The following is a 19,215-nucleotide window of genomic DNA, read 5'->3' as shown; positions in this document are numbered from 1 at the left end:
GTGAATGTAAGGTTAATTTTTATTTATTATTTTTTATTTCTTTATTATCAACAGTTCCTGATGAAGGTCTAATAAAGACCGAAATGCATTCAACAGTATAACGTATGCTAAAGGCCTCAGAAAGATGTACATTGTCAAATAAAAATATCTTTTACTACAAATTCATCAAAACTATTTTTCAAGAATTATTGGAAAATACAAAACACTTTCAAAAGAAATTTAGTGGGTTACCCACACAAGTCCTTCCAGCAGACTGGTGATAAATAACCAGTCAATAGCATATAACTACTTTTATTAAGTCACACAGTTCTGATATTGGGTTTTTCAAGTTCTCAAACTTCTTTCACTTGACCTTTTGGATTATAAACCTTCCATTAAGGATCATCATTCCATGCTAACCCTTTATCCCAGCTGGGACGAGTATAGCGTTGCAGTAATGATTCTCTCTCACTTTATTTAATATCTCAACGTTCTTTCCTCATTCAATGTCCATTTTTTATCTCAACTAGGACAAGTAGGAATATTACAGTAATGATTCTCTTTTCCGTTCTTCACTATCAATACTTTATCTCGACTGGGACGAGTATGAGCATTCCAGTAGCGATCTTCAGTCCCTCCCTCCCCCCCCCCTTCTCGGGTCTCCCACTTTCCCAGTTACCTGTTGTGCTCAGGAATAACATGACTGGGGTTTTTCCGGCTAGCTGGGACCTTCTGCTCCACTTGTCGGGTTAGCCACTCATAATTTCTGTGGTTTTATGTACGATTTGTCCAGTCTCTCGTTTGCTCGGTTGTCCCTTGTTGCATCAACAGAAGTAGTATTGGCGTCGTTCACGAACCCACTGGTCCACCTCTGCTTGAATGTGGTCCCGCCATGCCACTTAGCTCTTGCTCAAAGTAAAGAAGACGCCTTGCAATCAGCTCGGCTGCTCTCGTCTATGCACCTTTCCCCACTTCATTTGTGTTCCTCTTTGGCATTGGACGCCATGCATGCATCCAGCTTTCATTCAGTATACGTCTGCAAGCAAGTTCGTAACTTGCTGGGTTTCTCATTCTTCTTCCAGTCTTCACCTCTGGTTTTTATCACGTTGCCATGGGACTTCCCCGGCACAGTGTCACATTCCTTTCTCTCTGGTTGCTTTATACTCTGTATTTGTTAGGTAAGATTTTCCTAGCAATGATAAATCTTCCTGACCTGGGTCAACCCCAGAACATTTTGCTTTACTGGTGGATTATTTTTCCCTTATACCTCAGTGAGTGGGAACCTTTTTCCACACTCAGTCTTTTACTCTTTTTTATGGGTGTCATTTTTAAGACTATCCAAAGTGTCTCTTTTAAAGGTTATCCTCTTTGACAATGTTTTGGCAATAATTAAGTGTCTATTGTTGCTGGGTTGCCCTTGGGAGTCCCCTTTTAACTTTCTATGGCGAACCTTGTGAGAACTATAGTTTCCCAAGGCAAGAAAGGATCTTTGGATATCTTTTACATCTTATTATTAGGTGAGACGAGCACCCCAACCTTATGTAGAGTCTCATATCTCTACTCTTGAAAGAAATTGGTGATAATTACGTCCTTACTGAGGGGGAGAATGGTGGTACCTTGGGCAGTAAGAAGGGGGTAAACTTCCCTGGTGCAGCTGTTGACCTTCCTGCTGTTTCTGAGAAGGACATCCAGGACTTGAAGTTTGGAGTCGAGCAGGATGTGGACATGGTATTTGCATCTTTAAGATGTTGAAGCAGTTCGGAATGTATTGGGAGAAAAAGGGAAGAACATCTGGATAATCAGCAAAATTGAAAACTATGAAGGCGTGCACAGATTTGACGAGATCCTGGAGGCCAGTGATGGGATAATGGTGGCACGAGGAGACCTTGGAATTGAGATTCCGGTGGAAAAAGTCTTCCTGACGACGACGACGATGAGGATGATGATGATTGGGCGCTGCAATAGGGCGGGGAAGCCTGTAATCTGTGCCACACAGATGTTGGAGAGTATGATTAAAAAGCCCCGTCCCACCCGGGCAGAAGGCAGTGATATTGCCAATGCTGTCTTGGATGGAGCAGGGAGGGAGAGATAAACTGTGAAATAATAATCTGCTCATAGGCGTGTGCAGACGAGAAACTAGACGCGAAGCATCCTGTGCCAAAGACTAATTGCAGACGCATGGTATCGAGAAGGCGAAAAGAAGAGAGAAACCGAACTGTACGCAAGGCATCCTCACCCCAGAGGAGATAAGTGGTGGCATGTCCAAAATTAAGCAATCAATGGGTCTGTGAACGACGCAGAGACCACTTCCTTGGATAATGAGCTGTAAAGCGAGATACCAACGAGACAGCGTCTGAAGCCACGGTAAAGAAGAATACCAGAAGCCCTTTGAGAGGTCAACATGACTAGTGGTAGAGAAAGTCCCACCCTGTCAAGGAACCCTGTGACACTTTCCCTGAGCAGAACAGGTAACAGGGAAAAACATGAGACCCGGGAGGAGGACTGATGGACATTATTGGAACGCTCATGCTCGTCCCAGTCCAGATAAAATATTGGAAGTGAATAAAGAGAAGCGTTATTGGAACGGTCGTTCCAGTGCAGACAAAGAATCGATATTGAATAAGGAGAGAACCTGGAGACTGATTGAGGAGCAAATATTGATATTAAACAATGCAAAAGAGAATCATTATTGGAACGTGCATACTCATCCCAGTCGAGAAAGTACCAACACAAAGTTACAAGTGTTATTGGAAGAGGAAGGGAAAGCTATGCAAATAAAGAAATAGTGTGGACAGGGAAAACCTAAAGAGTTTATTGAAATGGGAAATAAAGACCCAGCCCAAAGTGAAACCAGAGACTGCAAGATAAGAACCCAGGAGGACAAGGGGGAAGCCCTAAGAGTTGGGCAAAGTTACCTTCTCAGAAGGAGCGAAAGAGTAATCAAATCACAGTGAAGACTGAAAGCCTGAAAACCAGTATTAGAATTGTGGGACTTAATAAAAGTAGTTAGAACTATTTGAGAACAACTTACTGAAGAGAACAGTGAAGAACCAGCTTACAGGAGAAGAGAGCTATTCTCCTGATTTATGTTAGAAAAGTGCTAGGGTTACAGTAGGTTAGTTGGAACAGTGGACTGATTCCGATTTGGACGCTCACTGACAACTGGTGAGCACCTTAGTTAGATTTTGTTAGGAAGGGAAAACCCTTAGTACAGGGAAAGATAGGAGTTCATCTATATTGTTTGAAAAAATCATTAGTGAGATTAAAATTCAGACTATGTGTCCTTCTGTCCCACCACAGTATGTTATGATGTTAGGTTACCTAAGTAATGGTTTTGCATATTGCCATTTACCCTGATTTTAAATAATATCAATATGGTTTTCTATAAATGAATTAAGAAAAACCAAATCTCAATATTAAAATGAAAAAAGTATCTCCGGGCTCTGAAACTGAAAATAAATAATTCTCTTCAACGCAGTGAGGGGCATGGCTGTAGTATGCAGGCAACCTTTAGGTCGAATGACAGCTTCATGGCAACTACTCCTACAATGATGCAATTATTTTTACCTCGGTTCTAATCACCTTCATTACACCAAATGGGTTCTGCCAATCTTTTGCAATGAAATGTTCTTACAGAAGAGTTCCTCACTAGTTTGCTGTAATCTAGAGCTCCAGATTGGTTTCCAAATCCCTGCAAGTTGATTAACGAAGAAGCAAGTCACCAGACACCAAAACACTCCCTCCCTGGCTACTGCACAATCAGTGTGCAGTGACACTGCATATGGATACTCTGGAAAGATTCAAAATCTACTTTACAGTAATTACTATCAGGCCAACGGTGTGCTATTTCTGAGTTGAAAGCTCCACTTTGCAATACACCCTGAATATCAACTCGTGCTCAAGCCCTAAAAAGTTGAGTTTAATTTTCAAAACTGTACAGCTGTTCACAATATTTAGGACTGCCCTCAATGGAGTCTATGGAAAAATCAGAGTGATGTCACGAAGATATATCAGGTGCATACTCTGGAATAATCATCAGTGACACTACGGTCTAGGATTTTATGAAATATTTTCCAGAGCTAAAATAAGAGTTACGTACTGCAAACATTCGAAACTCTGGAGGTGGTGAATAAGTGTTTTTTCTCTGCCATAGTTAAACGATGTTCAACCTGCTCCGATTCATTAGGTCAATGAATCGAAGGCGATGTGACAAAAGCACTACAGAAGAATATACCAGGCACAGTATTAGCATTAGCATGGAACAGTAAGAACTTGATGCCATGCTAAAATGATATTGCAGACAATATGCAGAAGGTAAACCGGTTGCGAGGGAGGAACAAATAAGGCTCACAATGTGGTGGAAAGGTGATATTCCATGTGCACCTGTAGGGGAGGAGTGGTCCAAAAGACCCCCCCTTGCCTACATCTCCACCCCAGGTGAGGGCCATGGCTCATCGGGCGTCCCCTCCTTACCACCAGGGCCCAGGTGGTGGATGGCTCACCTGCTGAATACATTGCCCGCACGTATTGAATTTAGCTAGGCCTCAGAAACCATTTTGTCTACTAAAGATGGTGTGAGCTCAGCGCACTGTAGCGCGGCCCCCACCCTCGGAGAGTTTCAGTTATCCCTGTCGCCGCAGCACCCTGGCAGATCCGCTGTGAGCCCGTTCCCACGAACAAGACTGACATGAGCTAGCATAAGATACTAATATTGTAACAGTTCACCTTCCGCAGTGTATCATCGCTCCCAGCATGACCCGGCCAGCAGGCCTGGGCGATGAAAAGAACGGTAAAATGGTCATCAGAAGGCAGAAAGTCTCTACATATTAATGCCAAGACCACTTGCACAGTATGCTTTTCTCCACAAAATCTCTTATATTACAAAAACCTGTAAAATGTATAAACATAGAAAGCATGCTTCCATGATATAAGCAATGGCGAGCCCACACCACTGCAGTTGGGTACTAATAATGAAGGAGCGTTCCAGGGATCTATTTGTTACGTGTATCACTGGGAAACTTACACTCCATGGTTTTGCGCCATAACCGAACTAATGCTGCTAGAGTACACGAGAAGACGAATGTAACCATACAGAGGGCTCATGTGAAGGATGCGCGATAATGCACTTGTCATGTGTGTATGTCTAAGCCCCTCATGTGCCACCACCGTCACATACAGTGGCGGGTTATTTTCTATGTACTCCACCAACCTCACCACTACCTCACTTACTGCAAATGTATATGCATATAACTAAATACTGTAGTTGTTACAGCATAGTGTACGAATAAGGTGCTCAGACTGGATATAAGCGAGACACATCCAGCAAAGTTGAAATGTATGTTTTAAAGTGATTCGAATAAGTATTATAGAGTGTTCAAATGTCTGTGATGTTTTTACAAAAAGCCGGCAACACACGAGGAAGATACCTTTGTGAATATGTGCAAGGCCATTCCCCCTCCCACCCTGCGAAGACTGCCAAACATGAGAGCAGAGGCCCGCGCCGCGCTGCTCCACCTCCCCCAACCAGACTGGAGCCGCTTCAAAGATTTGTAGCCCCCTCTGCAGCACCCAAGGCCACGGCCCGCCACCTGCATTATTTACAGCACAGCAGTAAACCTCTGCCTGAACACACACTTCCAAAGGCGCCCCCTCGTAAACCCCACAACCCACCGGATCATCTTAGACATATGGCCCTGTGCAATCAGGACACCCAATACTTTGACAACACACAGCGGCACATCCGTAACAACTTCTAACAAGACAGAAAGACCTGTACCGCCCGTCCCATGCCCTGAAGCTTAGCCCCTCAACCTATGGCTCCGGTCAACAGGACACTGGTAACCATGCCCTGACGAATGACCATCAGACCCCTCACAAGGTGCATTCCTCCTGTGTTGCATTAACCTGTAGAATAACCTATCGGAAGATTTACTAAAGAAGATAATATTGCAATGACTGAATGACTGCGGTGTGCATGGCCTAGGGCAAATAAATCAGGAAAAGACATTCATCTCTGACACTGGCCGCGATGGCACAACAACACCGCCCGGATGAACTCAGCCAACCTGCCAGGCCCAGCCCAACCCACGAGGCTGACCAGTGACGTTCTCCAGCCAAGGCCAACCACATCGCAGCAGCACCTATAGCTAGTCATCGCCACCCAATCCCATCAAACTTGTGCCCCCTATAGTATGTAGGTTCTTATGACGTTTTTTGTAAATATATACACCTGTCTTTGCTATTGTCAGACAGAGCGCTCTCGGAGTTTGCAGAGTTCTTTGCATGCCCTATTCTGATTGATAAACTCCCATTTAAGCTCACCCGCACTCTGTCCTGGCTTTATTCCCGACTTGGGAGAGTCCTTCATTGTCTCTCATTGCGGGGAGGATCGTGCTGGCTGGGGACGCTTGCCTTCAGTGGTGACCCCGAAAGCGTGATTATTATTATTATTATTTTTTCCCGACCTAACATTACCGTCCCCTTTTGGCACGAGAATCTCCGGTCGAAAAGGGATACGCACGGTGAGCCGGCTCCGGGAGGCTGCCCGCCAACGCCGACCTGTACACTAAGAAGTGCGCACTCAATAGAGAGAGGGGGTACGGGATCCCGGTTGAAAAATCCCCTTTGAGTACCGCTCGCCGGAGCCGGGGCTGACTGTTGAGTGGACGGCAACACTGCCTGGACGGACCCAGTTTCGGAGACTATCGGTTCAAGACGGGCACGTGAGTATTGAGTGCGAGCGATCGTAAAGGGAGTGGAGGAAGGGATCTAGGACAGAGAACGAGGAGGGGTAGAAAAGGGGGTACGCAGATCTAAGGATCATCCTAAACTTTCTTTACTTTTTCTTTGCATATGGCCATTAGGATTAAGAGGTGAATAAGAGATAAAAGTGACGGGAACCTAGCTCCGAAAGGGGGTGGAAGGCGGCGCCGCATAGTGCTATATTGACTAGTACTGGGAATATATGAAGAAGTGCATAATAAGTTAAGTGTCCGGCAAAGGGGGACACTGAGAATATATTAGTGACTGCTATTTCTTTTTTCGATTCTTTTCTTTAAGTTTGGGGGGAAAATAAAGGTGAGATCAGTACAAAGTGTTAGGTAGAAAGTAAGAGACAGAGAGTCCTACTAGAAGAGAGAAGAGTAGATCAAAATATATACATCCGCATCCATATATCTGAATAAGACGGACAGGGACAGCCGGCTAGGGAGGAAAGGGAGGGCAGATTGAATTGTGAACAGAGTGTTACAGCGAGGTGTGTGCACCTCGTATGCGTCAGAAGACAATTTGGTGCCGTGAGTGCGTAAAATGGCTATAAATGTATAGTAATTGAATGGTCATGGTAAGTGTGGCCGGATAGAGCCTTTTGAAGACAAAATGACAAGGTGAAGTGAGTGTGTACCTTTTTGATTTCCGGGTTAATGTTGTCGAAATCACTGATGGTTTGCTCTTGTATGTGCCCCCCAAAGAGACTAGAATAGAGACTGTGTACAGCCAGTTCTGTATTGTGCAGGCGAGGAAGAGCAGAGAGGAGCCCATTATTGAATGTGAAGTAGAAAACGAAAAATAATATTGGTAATACATCTACATTATAGTTGCGGACACACAGAGAACACACAAGTACTAGGAGGGCACAAAGATGGGGGCCGAGACACCCTTATCACACATTTGTAAGAACCTGCCAGGGTACGCGGAGCGGATTAAGAAATATCATGATCAATGGATAACAGAGCTGAAGGGAGAGGGGTTACCCCAGATATGGCCCGAGGGAGGGTCATTTGATAAAAGCATTCTGGATATGGTGGCCACATGCATTTATTTGAAATACAAGGGGAAGAAGTTGCACAATAGGAGGGAAATATTGGATCTCTGGAGGTTATTTGAAGAGGTACCACCGCCTAAAGCACCAGCAATAAATCCTGACCTACCATCCACCACAGACAATCCACTGATGATACAGAAAGATGCTAAAGAATTGTCAAGTGTAGAGCCACCAATAGAGGTAATAAGCTTGTACCCGATATTAAACAAGCCTGTGCCCGCAGAGGGGTACAGTGACCCCACTTATGTGCCTCCCCCGACAACTACTACACCCCACCGACCAACGGCACCCCCGCCATATGAAAGTACAAGGGAGCGAGCCCAAGCAAGTACACAGAGGGTGGACATAGAAAAGCTAACAGATGATTTACAATCAAGGCTCTCAATAGCGAAAGATGAACTATCAAGGGTAAAAGACATGTGTGAACAAACAGCACTTAATGCAGTAAGATCAGGGCGCACGTCTAGAGCGCCGAGTGAGAATAGAACACTCGAAGACGGGTGGAAAAAAGGTGAGATCCTGTTCAGAATTGAGGAAGAACCGACACGAATAATCGAAGTAGGGACACGAGAGGGAGGTGTTGATAATGAAGAAAGACCTATAGGGGACAGAGAGGAACTATTATGTGATATAAGGGACGATCTAGAAGAAAGCGACAGGTTGAGCATGGCAATGGGAGGGGGAAGTGAAGGGGTGGATGGTACATGTTCAATGAGAACACTGGATGAGTGGACGGGGCGATTAAGGAACAGGGTGGGGAAAATGGCATCATTGGGAACGTCAGGAGTGAAGACTGGAACAGAGACCACGATGAAAGGAAAGTTACAGCTCCCACTGATACATAGGGGAGGAGGGAGGCCGAATTATATCCCATGGGCTCAGATGGATAAAGCCAATTTATTAAAGCTATTGCCCCCGTTATCGGGAGGGGCAAGTAAGTGGATATACGCCTTTGAGAAACACACTGCCGGGGTACCCCTAGCAATAGGAGATGTGAAGAGTTTGCTTGTATCAGCAGTGGGGGATCAGGCTGATAGAGTATGGATCAAGGCCGGTTTCCCGGGAGTAACATTAGACTGCGACCGCCATGACGGAGCCTCCTTCAACACAGTGCGTGCCAGGGTGTGGGATGCCTTGCGAGAAACGTTCCCAGATACGCCAGACTTACAGTCAGTAATGCAGTGTACAACGAATGACGGGGAGGAGGCTATGGATTACATTTTTCGGGTCCAAGAGATGTGGAGAGCAGAAACGGGCACGCCCTGGTATCAATCGACATCTTTATTTTACTTCATTATAAAAAGAGGGCTCCCAAAGGAAGTGCAAAATGCGCTCGACAAGATAGCAGGTATTGAAGCGAAGGGATGGCCTGAGATTCAGAGCATAATAGTGCACCATTGTAAGAGAATAAAGGAAAGGGAGAAGGAGGTGGCGCAGAAGAGATTGGTAGACGAAGCGAAATTAGTGCAGACAAAGTTGGTGAAGGTCGCAGTAGCCGCGCTCCCACACAGCAGGGAGGGAGAGGAGGAGGGGATGGTAGCAATACAAGGAAGGATGGCAACTAATTGGGCTGGAGCAGGACAGCGGCAGTGGAACGAGCAGAAGCAAGGCGGAGGTCCGCAGTGGCAAGAGTGGACCCCTCGAGGGGGACGAGGTGGGTATAGGGGCCGAAGAGGAGGCAGACCGGGGTACGGGGGAATGGGAGGAAATGGATGGCAGGGCCCTAGAGGTGCACAAGGGAGTTGCTGGAATTGCGGAAGATGGGGGCATTACTCTAGGGAGTGCAGTGCCAGACCCAACAACGGGTTCCAAGAGGTAGAACAGTATGGCCATCCCCACCCGGGGAGCCCATATGGTCTTCCAATGGGGCAACAACAACCGAGAAACCCAGGCCAAGGTAATAATGAACAACAACAGGGGCACCAGTATAGAACACAGAACTACCCACAAAACAATGACAATATGCAGTACACACCCGGAATCCCTTTTGCGACAACACCAAACGGGGCCCCCGCACCAGCACCCTACAACGGCGTATCAGTAGTTTCAGGAAGTGTCTTTAATCAAGGGGGGGCGATGAGACACCCCGCGTAGGACAGCCCACAGAGAACACTTGCGTGTCCAGTTCTATCTACCACCTACAATGCAGCAGAGGAACCATTGGTAGGGGCGCAGATAGGAGACAAGCAGTTCATATTCATGGTGGATTCGGGAGCGGAGAAATCATGTATCAGAGAGGGCCGGTTCCCGTTATCTAACCGGAAGTTAGAGACGCAGGGGTTCTCTGGGGCTGTAATTGAAGTTCCTTACACAGAAGCATTGGATGTAACAGTGGGGGGTAAGACTGTAAAGACACCTTTACTGTATTATGAACACTCACCAATAAATTTATTAGGGAGGGATCTCCTGAGTAAACTCAACATGACCATATCATTCACCGAGAGAGGTATAGTGTGTTCAACACCCGGAATATGCCCATTGCGTACAATGTTGGTGGTACAAGCCCACACAACCACACAAGAAGTACGGGGGTTGCCGGAAAATGAGAAAATGTTCATCGAAGGGCTAAAGACATTGGCCCTCATAATTCCAGAGCTGAGAAAAATGGACTGGAGGATTCCAGCAGAATTCCTCTTCCGCCCCATAGTGAGCCCCGACACAGCACCAGGGTCAGTGGTATCATTGGACTTGCACGCTGTACAGGTATCAGCGAAAAGGATTGCTGTGATTGGATTAGATATGGAAGGATGCGAGTGGCGTACAGTACTGTGCACGAATGCCAACATCGCCCTAAGAGACTTAACAGACGAGGATCTCTTTTCAGATGCAGAGGGGGATGGTGAAATTGTAATGGAAATAGCGATGCCCTGTGACATTTTGATTCAAGCTAGGTAAATCCCCGCTCAACTGATGGCAGTGGTAGGAGCACCGCCGTCATTTTTTGATGATGACATGAGACTCGTACCAAATAATTTGTGGACAACAGGCCCCCATGATGTAGGGCTGTTGCATGGAGTACAGCCTGTGACAATAAAACTAAAGCAAGGAGCAATTTTACCCCGAGTGAAACAGTATCCATTGTCCCGTGAAGCTGAACAAGGGATAACAGAAACACTAGATGCACTACTAGCACAAGGGATAATAGTGCCTTCAAATTCCCCATGTAACACATGTATTTATCCAATCAAAAAAGCGAAGGGAGGGTCTTGGAGGATGATACAGGATTTACGCCCCCTAAATGATGTAATTCAGAAAGAGTTCCCTTTGGTCCCGAACCCTGCATCAATATTATGCAGCATCACAAAAACAGCATCACATTTCACAGTAGTTGACTTGAAAAACGCATTTTTCTCAATCCCCCTGGCTGAAGAGAGTAGATACCTGACAGCATTCACACTGGGGGGAAAAAGATATGAACACTGCAGATTACCGCAGGGATACTGTGAGAGCCCAAGCATATTCAACCGCATATTGCATGAAGACTTGGGAAACCTATCAGTTGAGAGTACAATCATTCAGTACGTAGATGATTTACTAGTGTGGGTGCACAAGACAAGGAAACATGCAGAAAAGATTCAACAACACTCCTAACACTATTGGCCAACAAGGGGTACAAGGTAGACAAGGGAAAGCTACAGTACTGCATGACAGAGGTCTTATACTTGGGACAGCTGATATCAAAAGATGGAAAAAGAATAATCCCCGACAGGGTAGAAGCTATAAGATCAGTAGGAGAACCCACGACGGTGAAAGACATGCAGAAGTTCTTGGGAATGTGCAACTATTGCCGAGCATGGATATTAGATTATGCGGCATACACGAGACCCCTCCTACAAGCACTCAAGGAAGCACAACAGGAGAACAAAAAAATAGAATGGTCAGAAGAAATGTGCGCGTCATTCAAATCATTAAAAGAGTTAATTTCAAGCGCTCCAGTGCTAGCAAATCCTGATTATGGACGCGTGTTTTACCTATTCTCACACTGCAAGGGAACACTCATGACAGCTGTACTGACACAAAAGACGTCCCTAGGACACAAGCCTTTGGCTTACTATAGTGGTACTTTAGATGCCGTAATGCAAGGCCATTTCGCGTGCGAGCAATCACTCGCTGCAGCCGCGTTCGCGATTGAGAAAAGTGCCACAATAGTAATGGGTTGCCCTGTGACATTGTTTGTGGAACATTCATTATTTGCAATACTTGAGAGGTCAAAAAGCACACTGACAACACAGCGGGCAACAGCCTATGAGATCATATTGTCTAGCGCCAATATCCATGTGGTGAGATGCAAGACAGTGAACCCCGCCACATTCATTACAGAAGCGTGCACACTAGAGGACATGCAGGACCACAATTGTGCTACTTACACAGGAGAAAGAGGGGGGGCACAGTGGTGTGTGAGAACGCTCTGAGCGAGGGGGAAGTGTACTTCGTGGATGGGTCTGCATCGATTGATGTGGACACGGGAGAAAAACATGTTGGTATGGCAGTAGTGAGGTTAGAAGAAGGTGAGTATGAAACACTAGTACAGTACCGCCTCCCATCACATTACTCCGCACAAGCAGCAGAACTGATTGCGCTCATAGAAGCACTACATGCAGCAAAGGGTTGCGCAGTGACAATATATACAGATTCAGCTTACATGACGACGACAGTACATGGGGGTCTAGCAAGATGGGGGCGGAGGGGATTCCGACGGGCAGACGGAACACCAGTACAGCATGCAGAATTGTTGAAAGAGTTAATTGAGGCCCTACAAAACCCTACTGCGGTAGCAATAGTGAAGTGCCAAGCACATACATCAAACACAGACGTTGTGTCTTTGGGAAACGCTGCAGTGGACGCTGCCGCCAAGGAAGCTTCCCATTTTCAGAAATATGAAGCAGGTGAGTACATGTTGCAGCACAAGACAAACGAAGAGCTCCCAGAAGGCTACAGCATGATGCCTATATCACAAATACTAGAATTGCAGGAAGGAGCTAGTGCAGACGAAAAATTAATGTGGACAAAACGAGGGTGCAGCAAGTCGGCAACAGACTTACTGTGGCGACAAAACAACTCAGGGAAAGTGGTAATGCCAATCAAGTTATTAGAAATTGCGTTTCAACAACTACACTTCCCTGCACACAATACCAGACAGCACATCGCAGCAGAAATACAGGAAGAATGGTTCATGCCCTGTCTCCAGGAGCACGTATCTCGATTAGCGATGGAATGCACAACATGTCAGATATACAATTCAGGAATGACATTACGCACGCTCCGGGGAACAATTCCAAAACCGATTGGCCCATTCAGAGAGCTACATATTGATTACGCAGACATGGGGGAAAGGTGTAATGGAGCACGTTACATGATCGTGGTTGTATGCCCATTCTCAAGGTGGGTAGAAGCAGGCCCATGTGCACGACCTGATGCCAAAAGCGCTGCAAAGTTCCTAGTTAGGGAAGTGTTTCCGCGCTGGGGAATTTGTGACGTGATTCGCTCAGACAATGGCACTCACTTTGTAAATGAGCTTTTCAAGGAAGTTACTACATTATTGGGAATAAAACATAAATTGTGTTCGATTTATCATCCTCAAAGTAATGGCGTAGTGGAAAAGATGAACGGACTGTTAAAAGGCAGGTTATCAAAACTATGCTTTTCATTGAAAAAGAATTGGATTTACTGTCTGCCCCTTGCGCTATTTGAGCTGAGAAATCAGCCAAGCAAAGACCACCATTTGTCCCCGCACGAGATCGTGACTGGGAGACTAATGTACACAGCACACTCTCCACTGCGTGAACACTCAGATGCACACAGAAGCGCCGCGATATTGGGAAATGAGTTCACAGACTATTTGAAGAAATTGACAAGGGCAGCGCGCGCGATATCAAAGCAGCTCTCTCCACCCCTCGCTAGAGAGGAGGGAAACATAACAGGGTCTGCCACGGAGCCAGAACAACAGCTACATCTGATGCCGGGCGACTCAATTTATGTCAGAAGTTTTGTGCGTCGATGGAATGCACCACGGTTCCATGGCCCATACGAGGTAGTGTTCTGCACGCCCACGGCAGTGAAAGTAAAGGGCTTGAGGTACTGGGTGCACTTGACAGATGTACGAAAAGCATATAGTAACGTGCAGGAGGAGGTGGATGAGGAGGCACAGACAACAGCAAACAATGCAACTGAGCAGGATGTCTGAATATGAACTTGTGTATGTGTGACAGTAATGGACCTGAATGGGAAGATGGTTGATAAGTATACTTGCATTCCTTTTTTTTTAAAAAAAAAGTTTTCTTTTTTTTAATCTTGTGGATTTATATGTAATTAATGAAGTGATCAAATTATGAAGTGTTTACACCCTTGTCTGTGCATCCCCGTCCCTACAAACCCTACCCGCTTCCGGACCCTGTCAATATATACTGGCACTAATAGTGCCAACAAAATGTTTACATGCATGCACTTAATGCACTTTTATATCTCAAACAGGAGCTACCATGGCATCCAACGGGCAGCCTGCAACGGATAGAATTAGTAGAATGAGAGAATTATTACATGAGAGATGCAGATATTCGTATGAGTGTGGATTATCTGTGTGCATTACGTTGTTTTTTATACTAATGTTTGGCCTGGTTACATATTGGTTTGTAGCGTTCATCTCTATCGAGATGAACGCGGGGGGAGGGATTAACAGCACTGGGATTAACAGCACTACTGAAACCAATACAACTGCAAGTGTCAATACTAGGGAAGGTGATTTTTTGGTATGGGACAAAACTAAACTTGTATGGGGTTATCATACCACACCATCCAGTGCTGTCATCTTACAAAAGAAAAAGCCAAAGGGTGGAATGAAAAACAACAGTGTCTCCACCAGGGATATCTAATTACAATGCCCGCAGTTTAAATGACCGAAACCCGTCTGCCATATCAGGTTGTATAACACCCCCACCAGCCAGCCTGCCCCCATACTAAAAAACAACCTGCAAGACAACGTTAGGGACGAAAAGGAAAAGCTGCTAGCAATACACGAAATATTATATGATGCATGGGCCAAGGGGGGCGGGAGTGAGAAAGGGGGGGTCTATTTTGTCCCTCGCCCAGGAGGCTGGGAAGTACATGAGGAACAAGAATAAGAGACGAAAGAGGGAAGCAGGGAGGAGGAAGTATGATGAGTACTATGGGTTAGGACTAGATAAAATGGAAGACCCTCGACACCCCCACCAGACAAATAAATGGTATGCGGATATGAGTGCCACAGCTAAACAAACAACAAACGAGAGCTGTTATGTCTGCTCCCTCATTCCTCACGCTTCAGGTACACCCAAAGTATTGCTACCCAAAGAGTTGCCAATCATAGATGCCCAATGTCTCCTTCATCTCACGTTATGCAGGATTAAGAACACCTTCCAGGCACATGAAGTTACTTTTCAGATGCTGCAGAACGAGAAAACCTGCTACCCAAAAACGGCAGGGGTGGCATGTCTGGAAGAACCATTTTTTGTAATACAAGGGACACTTTTTTCGGACAACAAATGGAAGGATGAAGAAGTAATGTGTAAAGCTGAAGCACTGAGAGGTGTGGCACCAGAGAAATTGCAGTGGATAGAAGAAACATGCACACCAGTGTGGAAGGAACACATTTCAAAACTAACTTGGGTAACCGCCATTGAAAAACCCTTCAAACTACAGAACGAAATAGACTATGAATTATGTTTTAAAGGAGAGGGGAAAACCTCCATGGGGACGAACAAGAACTGTAACAAGACCCTCACCATCCCAGATCTAAGAAAAGGGACAGCGGCCCTGATGGACACGTACTGGGTATGCGGCAACCAGGCATACCTGCACCTCCCCCCGTCATGGAGTGGCAGCTGCTCAATGGCCACTCTGCACTCAGCCCTAATGGTGATACCAGAAAGCCACATCGATGGGAGCAAAAGGACACAGGAACGCACACAACAGAGTGCGGCCCAATCAACTGCAGAGTCACAAATGTATGTCCTGTCTTCCGGAAACAAGGGCGAGGTGCTGACCCGTAACAGACGAGCATCAAATTACATATCAAAGGCATCATCAGAACTGTTGGCTCAGATCCCAGACAGATATCGATTATTCAGCTCAGCAGAAACATTCTTTGCCTCACTCGTCTCAAGTGTCCAAGCAAGAGCAAACGCAAAATGGCTCCAGATAACACGCTGGGAATTGATTCAGCTGGCAAACGACACTGAAGAAGGGTTCAACGTAATAAAAGTGGAACTAAGGGCTTTACGACTGATGACCATGCAAAACAGGTATGTCCTGGACCTGTTGACGGCGATGGATGGAGGTGTTTGCCGAAAAATAGGAAGTGCCTGCTGCACTTTCGTACCTTCTGAAGACGCAGAGAACGGCTCCCTGTCCCATGTGATCGAAGCAGTCCACAACCTAGGAGAAAAAATGGAAGGTGGAGCAGAAGACAGCACGTGGTTCGATAACATCTTCTCCTGGGTCCCCTCATGGCTTGGAACGACTGTGAAGTTTTTGATGCCAGCTGTGGTGTTCCTCCTTTTAATTGTTTGCCTGTGCCAGGTGGGTCTTCGAGTTTGTGCTAACGCAGTACCAAATGGTGCAATGATGATGGTGACAATGGGCAACACCCGTGGGACAATGCAAAACATGCAGGAAGTGCAGGTACAAACAGGAACAGATGACACACCAAGATATCAGCTAGTGCCTATCTATCACGACAAAGATATCATAGATAAAGCATGGCACACCACCATTAGAGAGCCCCGTGTACTAGAATGGTACCAGGAGGTGTGGGTAGATTTGGCGGGAGATGGCGGATGTATATACCTGACTTGTACCCCAGATGAATATGCCAGAAGAGGGGAAAGCTTACGGGGGGTGTGCAGAGCATGGATGCCCATAAAAGGCACACCTGCATGGGACGAGGCAGTGATGGACGAAGCAGAATGTAGAAGGCTGGAGGACTTAAAGTATTTGTTACTTAAGTAACGAAAGGGGGGAAATGTAGGGGAGGAGTGGTCCAAAAGACCCCCCCTTGCCTACATCTCCACCCCAGGTGAGGGCCATGGCTCGTCCCCTCCTTACCACCAGGGCCCAGGTGGTGGATGGCTCACCTGCTGAAGACATTGCCCGCACGTATTGAATTTAGCTAGGCCTCAGAAACCATTTTGTCTACTAAAGATGGTGTGAGCTCAGCGCACTGTAGCGCGGCCCCCACCCTCGGAGAGTTTCAGTTATCCCTGTCGCCGCAGCACCCTGGCAGATCCGCTGTGAGCCCGTTCCCACGAACAAGACGGACATGAGCTAGCATAAGATACTAATATTGTAACAGTTCACCTTCCGCAGTGTATCATCGCTCCCAGCATGACCCGGCCAGCAGGCCTGGGCGATGAAAAGAACGGTAAAATGGTCATCAGAAGGCAGAAAGTCTCTACATATTAATGCCAAGACCACTTGCACAGTATGCTTTTCTCCACAAAATCTCTTATATTACAAAAACCTGTAAAATGTATAAACATAGAAAGCATGCTTCCATGATATAAGCAATGGCGAGCCCACACCACTGCAGTTGGGTACTAATAATGAAGGAGCGTTCCAGGGATCTATTTGTTACGTGTATCACTGGGAAACTTACACTCCATGGTTTTGCGCAATAACCGAACTAATGCTGCTAGAGTACACGAGAAGACGAATGTAACCATACAGAGGGCTCATGTGAAGGATGCGCGATAATGCACTTGTCATGTGTGTATGTCTAAGCCCTTCATGTGCCACCACCGTCACGTACAGTGGCGGGTTATTTTCTATGTACTCCACCAACCTCACCACTACCTCACTTACTGCAAATGTATATGCATATAACTAAATACTGTAGTTGTTAAAGCATAGTGTACGAATAAGGTGCTCAGACTGGATATAAGCGAGACACATCCAGCAAAGTTGAAATGTATGTTTTAAAGTGATTCGAATAAGTATTATAGAGTGATCAAATGTCTGTGATGTTTTTACCAAAAGCCGGCAACACACGAGGAAGATACCTTTGTGAATATGTGCAAGGCCATTCCCCCTCCCACTCTGCGAAGACTGCCAAACATGAGAGCAGAGGCCCGCGCCGCGCTGCTCCACCTCCCCCAACCAGACTGGAGCCGCTTCAAAGATTTGTAGCCCCCTCTGCAGCACCCAAGGCCACGGCCCGCCACCTGCATTATTTACAGCACAGCAGTAAACCTCTGCCTGAACACACACTTCCAAAGGCGCCCCCTCGTAAACCCCACAACCCACCGGATCATCTTAGACATATGGCCCTGTGCAATCAGGACACCCAATACTTTGACAACACACAGCGGCACATCCGTAACAACTTCTAACAAGACAGAAAGACCTGTACCGCCCGTCCCATGCCCTGAAGCTTAGCCCCTCAACCTATGGCTCCGGTCAACAGGACACTGGTAACCATGCCCTGACGAATGACCATCAGACCCCTCACAAGGTGCATTCCTCCTGTGTTGCATTAACCTGTAGAATAACCTATCGGAAGATTTACTAAAGAAGATAATATTGCAATGACTGAATGACTGCGGTGTGCATGGCCTAGGGCAAATAAGTCAGGAAAAGACATTCATCTCCGACACTGGCCGCGATGGCACAACAACACCGCCCGGATGAACTCAGCCAACCTGCCAGGCCCACCCCAACCCACGAGGCTGACCAGTGACGTTCTCCAGCCAAGGCCAACCACATCGCAGCAGCACCTACTCCTGTCTGTGCTATTGTCAGACAGAGCGCTCTCGGAGTTTGCAGAGTTCTTTGCATGCCCTATTCTGATTGATAAACTCCCATTTAAGCTCACCCGCACTCTGTCCTGGCTTTATTCCCGACTTGGGAGAGTCCTTCATTGTCTCTCATTGCGGGGAGGATCGTGCTGGCTGGGGACGCTTGCCTTCACACCCTAAAGTTTAATCAAACATATACAAGTCTAACTTTGTGCATCAAGTTGCTAATGTGAGGGGGACTAGAAAACCGCAAATAGTTTTTTTCCCTGCATTACTCACTTGTGTCATGCTCATAACACTGTTGCATTGGTAATCTCCAAATTTAGGCTGCTGGCTTGGTGTGACTGCGAGAGGAGGATTTTCCAGCTCTGGGTATGCAGCCTTAATGGCATCTCCAAAGATTTCCTGCAAACGTGTGTTGATGTTGATCATGGTTTTGGTTGGCTTATTTCTCTCCTCCTGAAGACTCTGCGGGGACAAAGTAGTAACCAAATAAAAGCGTTATTAGTGCCAGCAGAAAAGCGTCCTTTCTAAAGAGTGTACCGGTATACACTCAAGTAGTTGAGATCAGGTGATTTGCTTAAATGTGACAATTCACTAAAAGTCACTGACCCCTACTAGCACTTTCTTGTAGCCACTAATACTTCT

At 46.3% G+C, this 19,215-nt stretch overlaps 1 protein-coding gene across 1 annotated transcript in view; it reads right to left on the bottom strand.

Annotated features, from left to right (window-relative positions):
* RARS1 (arginyl-tRNA synthetase 1) overlaps positions 1-19,215 on the bottom strand; it is a 390,240-nt gene that overhangs the window by 333,397 nt on the left and 37,628 nt on the right. The window contains exon 3 of the mRNA XM_069654297.1: positions 18,847-19,035. Within this exon, the coding sequence (XP_069510398.1) occupies positions 18,847-19,035 (189 nt within the window). The remainder of the gene's footprint in view (positions 1-18,846; positions 19,036-19,215) is intronic.

Source organism: Ambystoma mexicanum, chromosome 3q, assembly GCF_040938575.1.
Source record: "Ambystoma mexicanum isolate Mex_15411 chromosome 3q, UKY_AmexF1_1, whole genome shotgun sequence".
NCBI classification, from domain to species: Eukaryota; Metazoa; Chordata; class Amphibia; order Caudata; family Ambystomatidae; genus Ambystoma; species Ambystoma mexicanum.
This window is presented reverse-complemented; position numbering and strand designations above follow the sequence as displayed.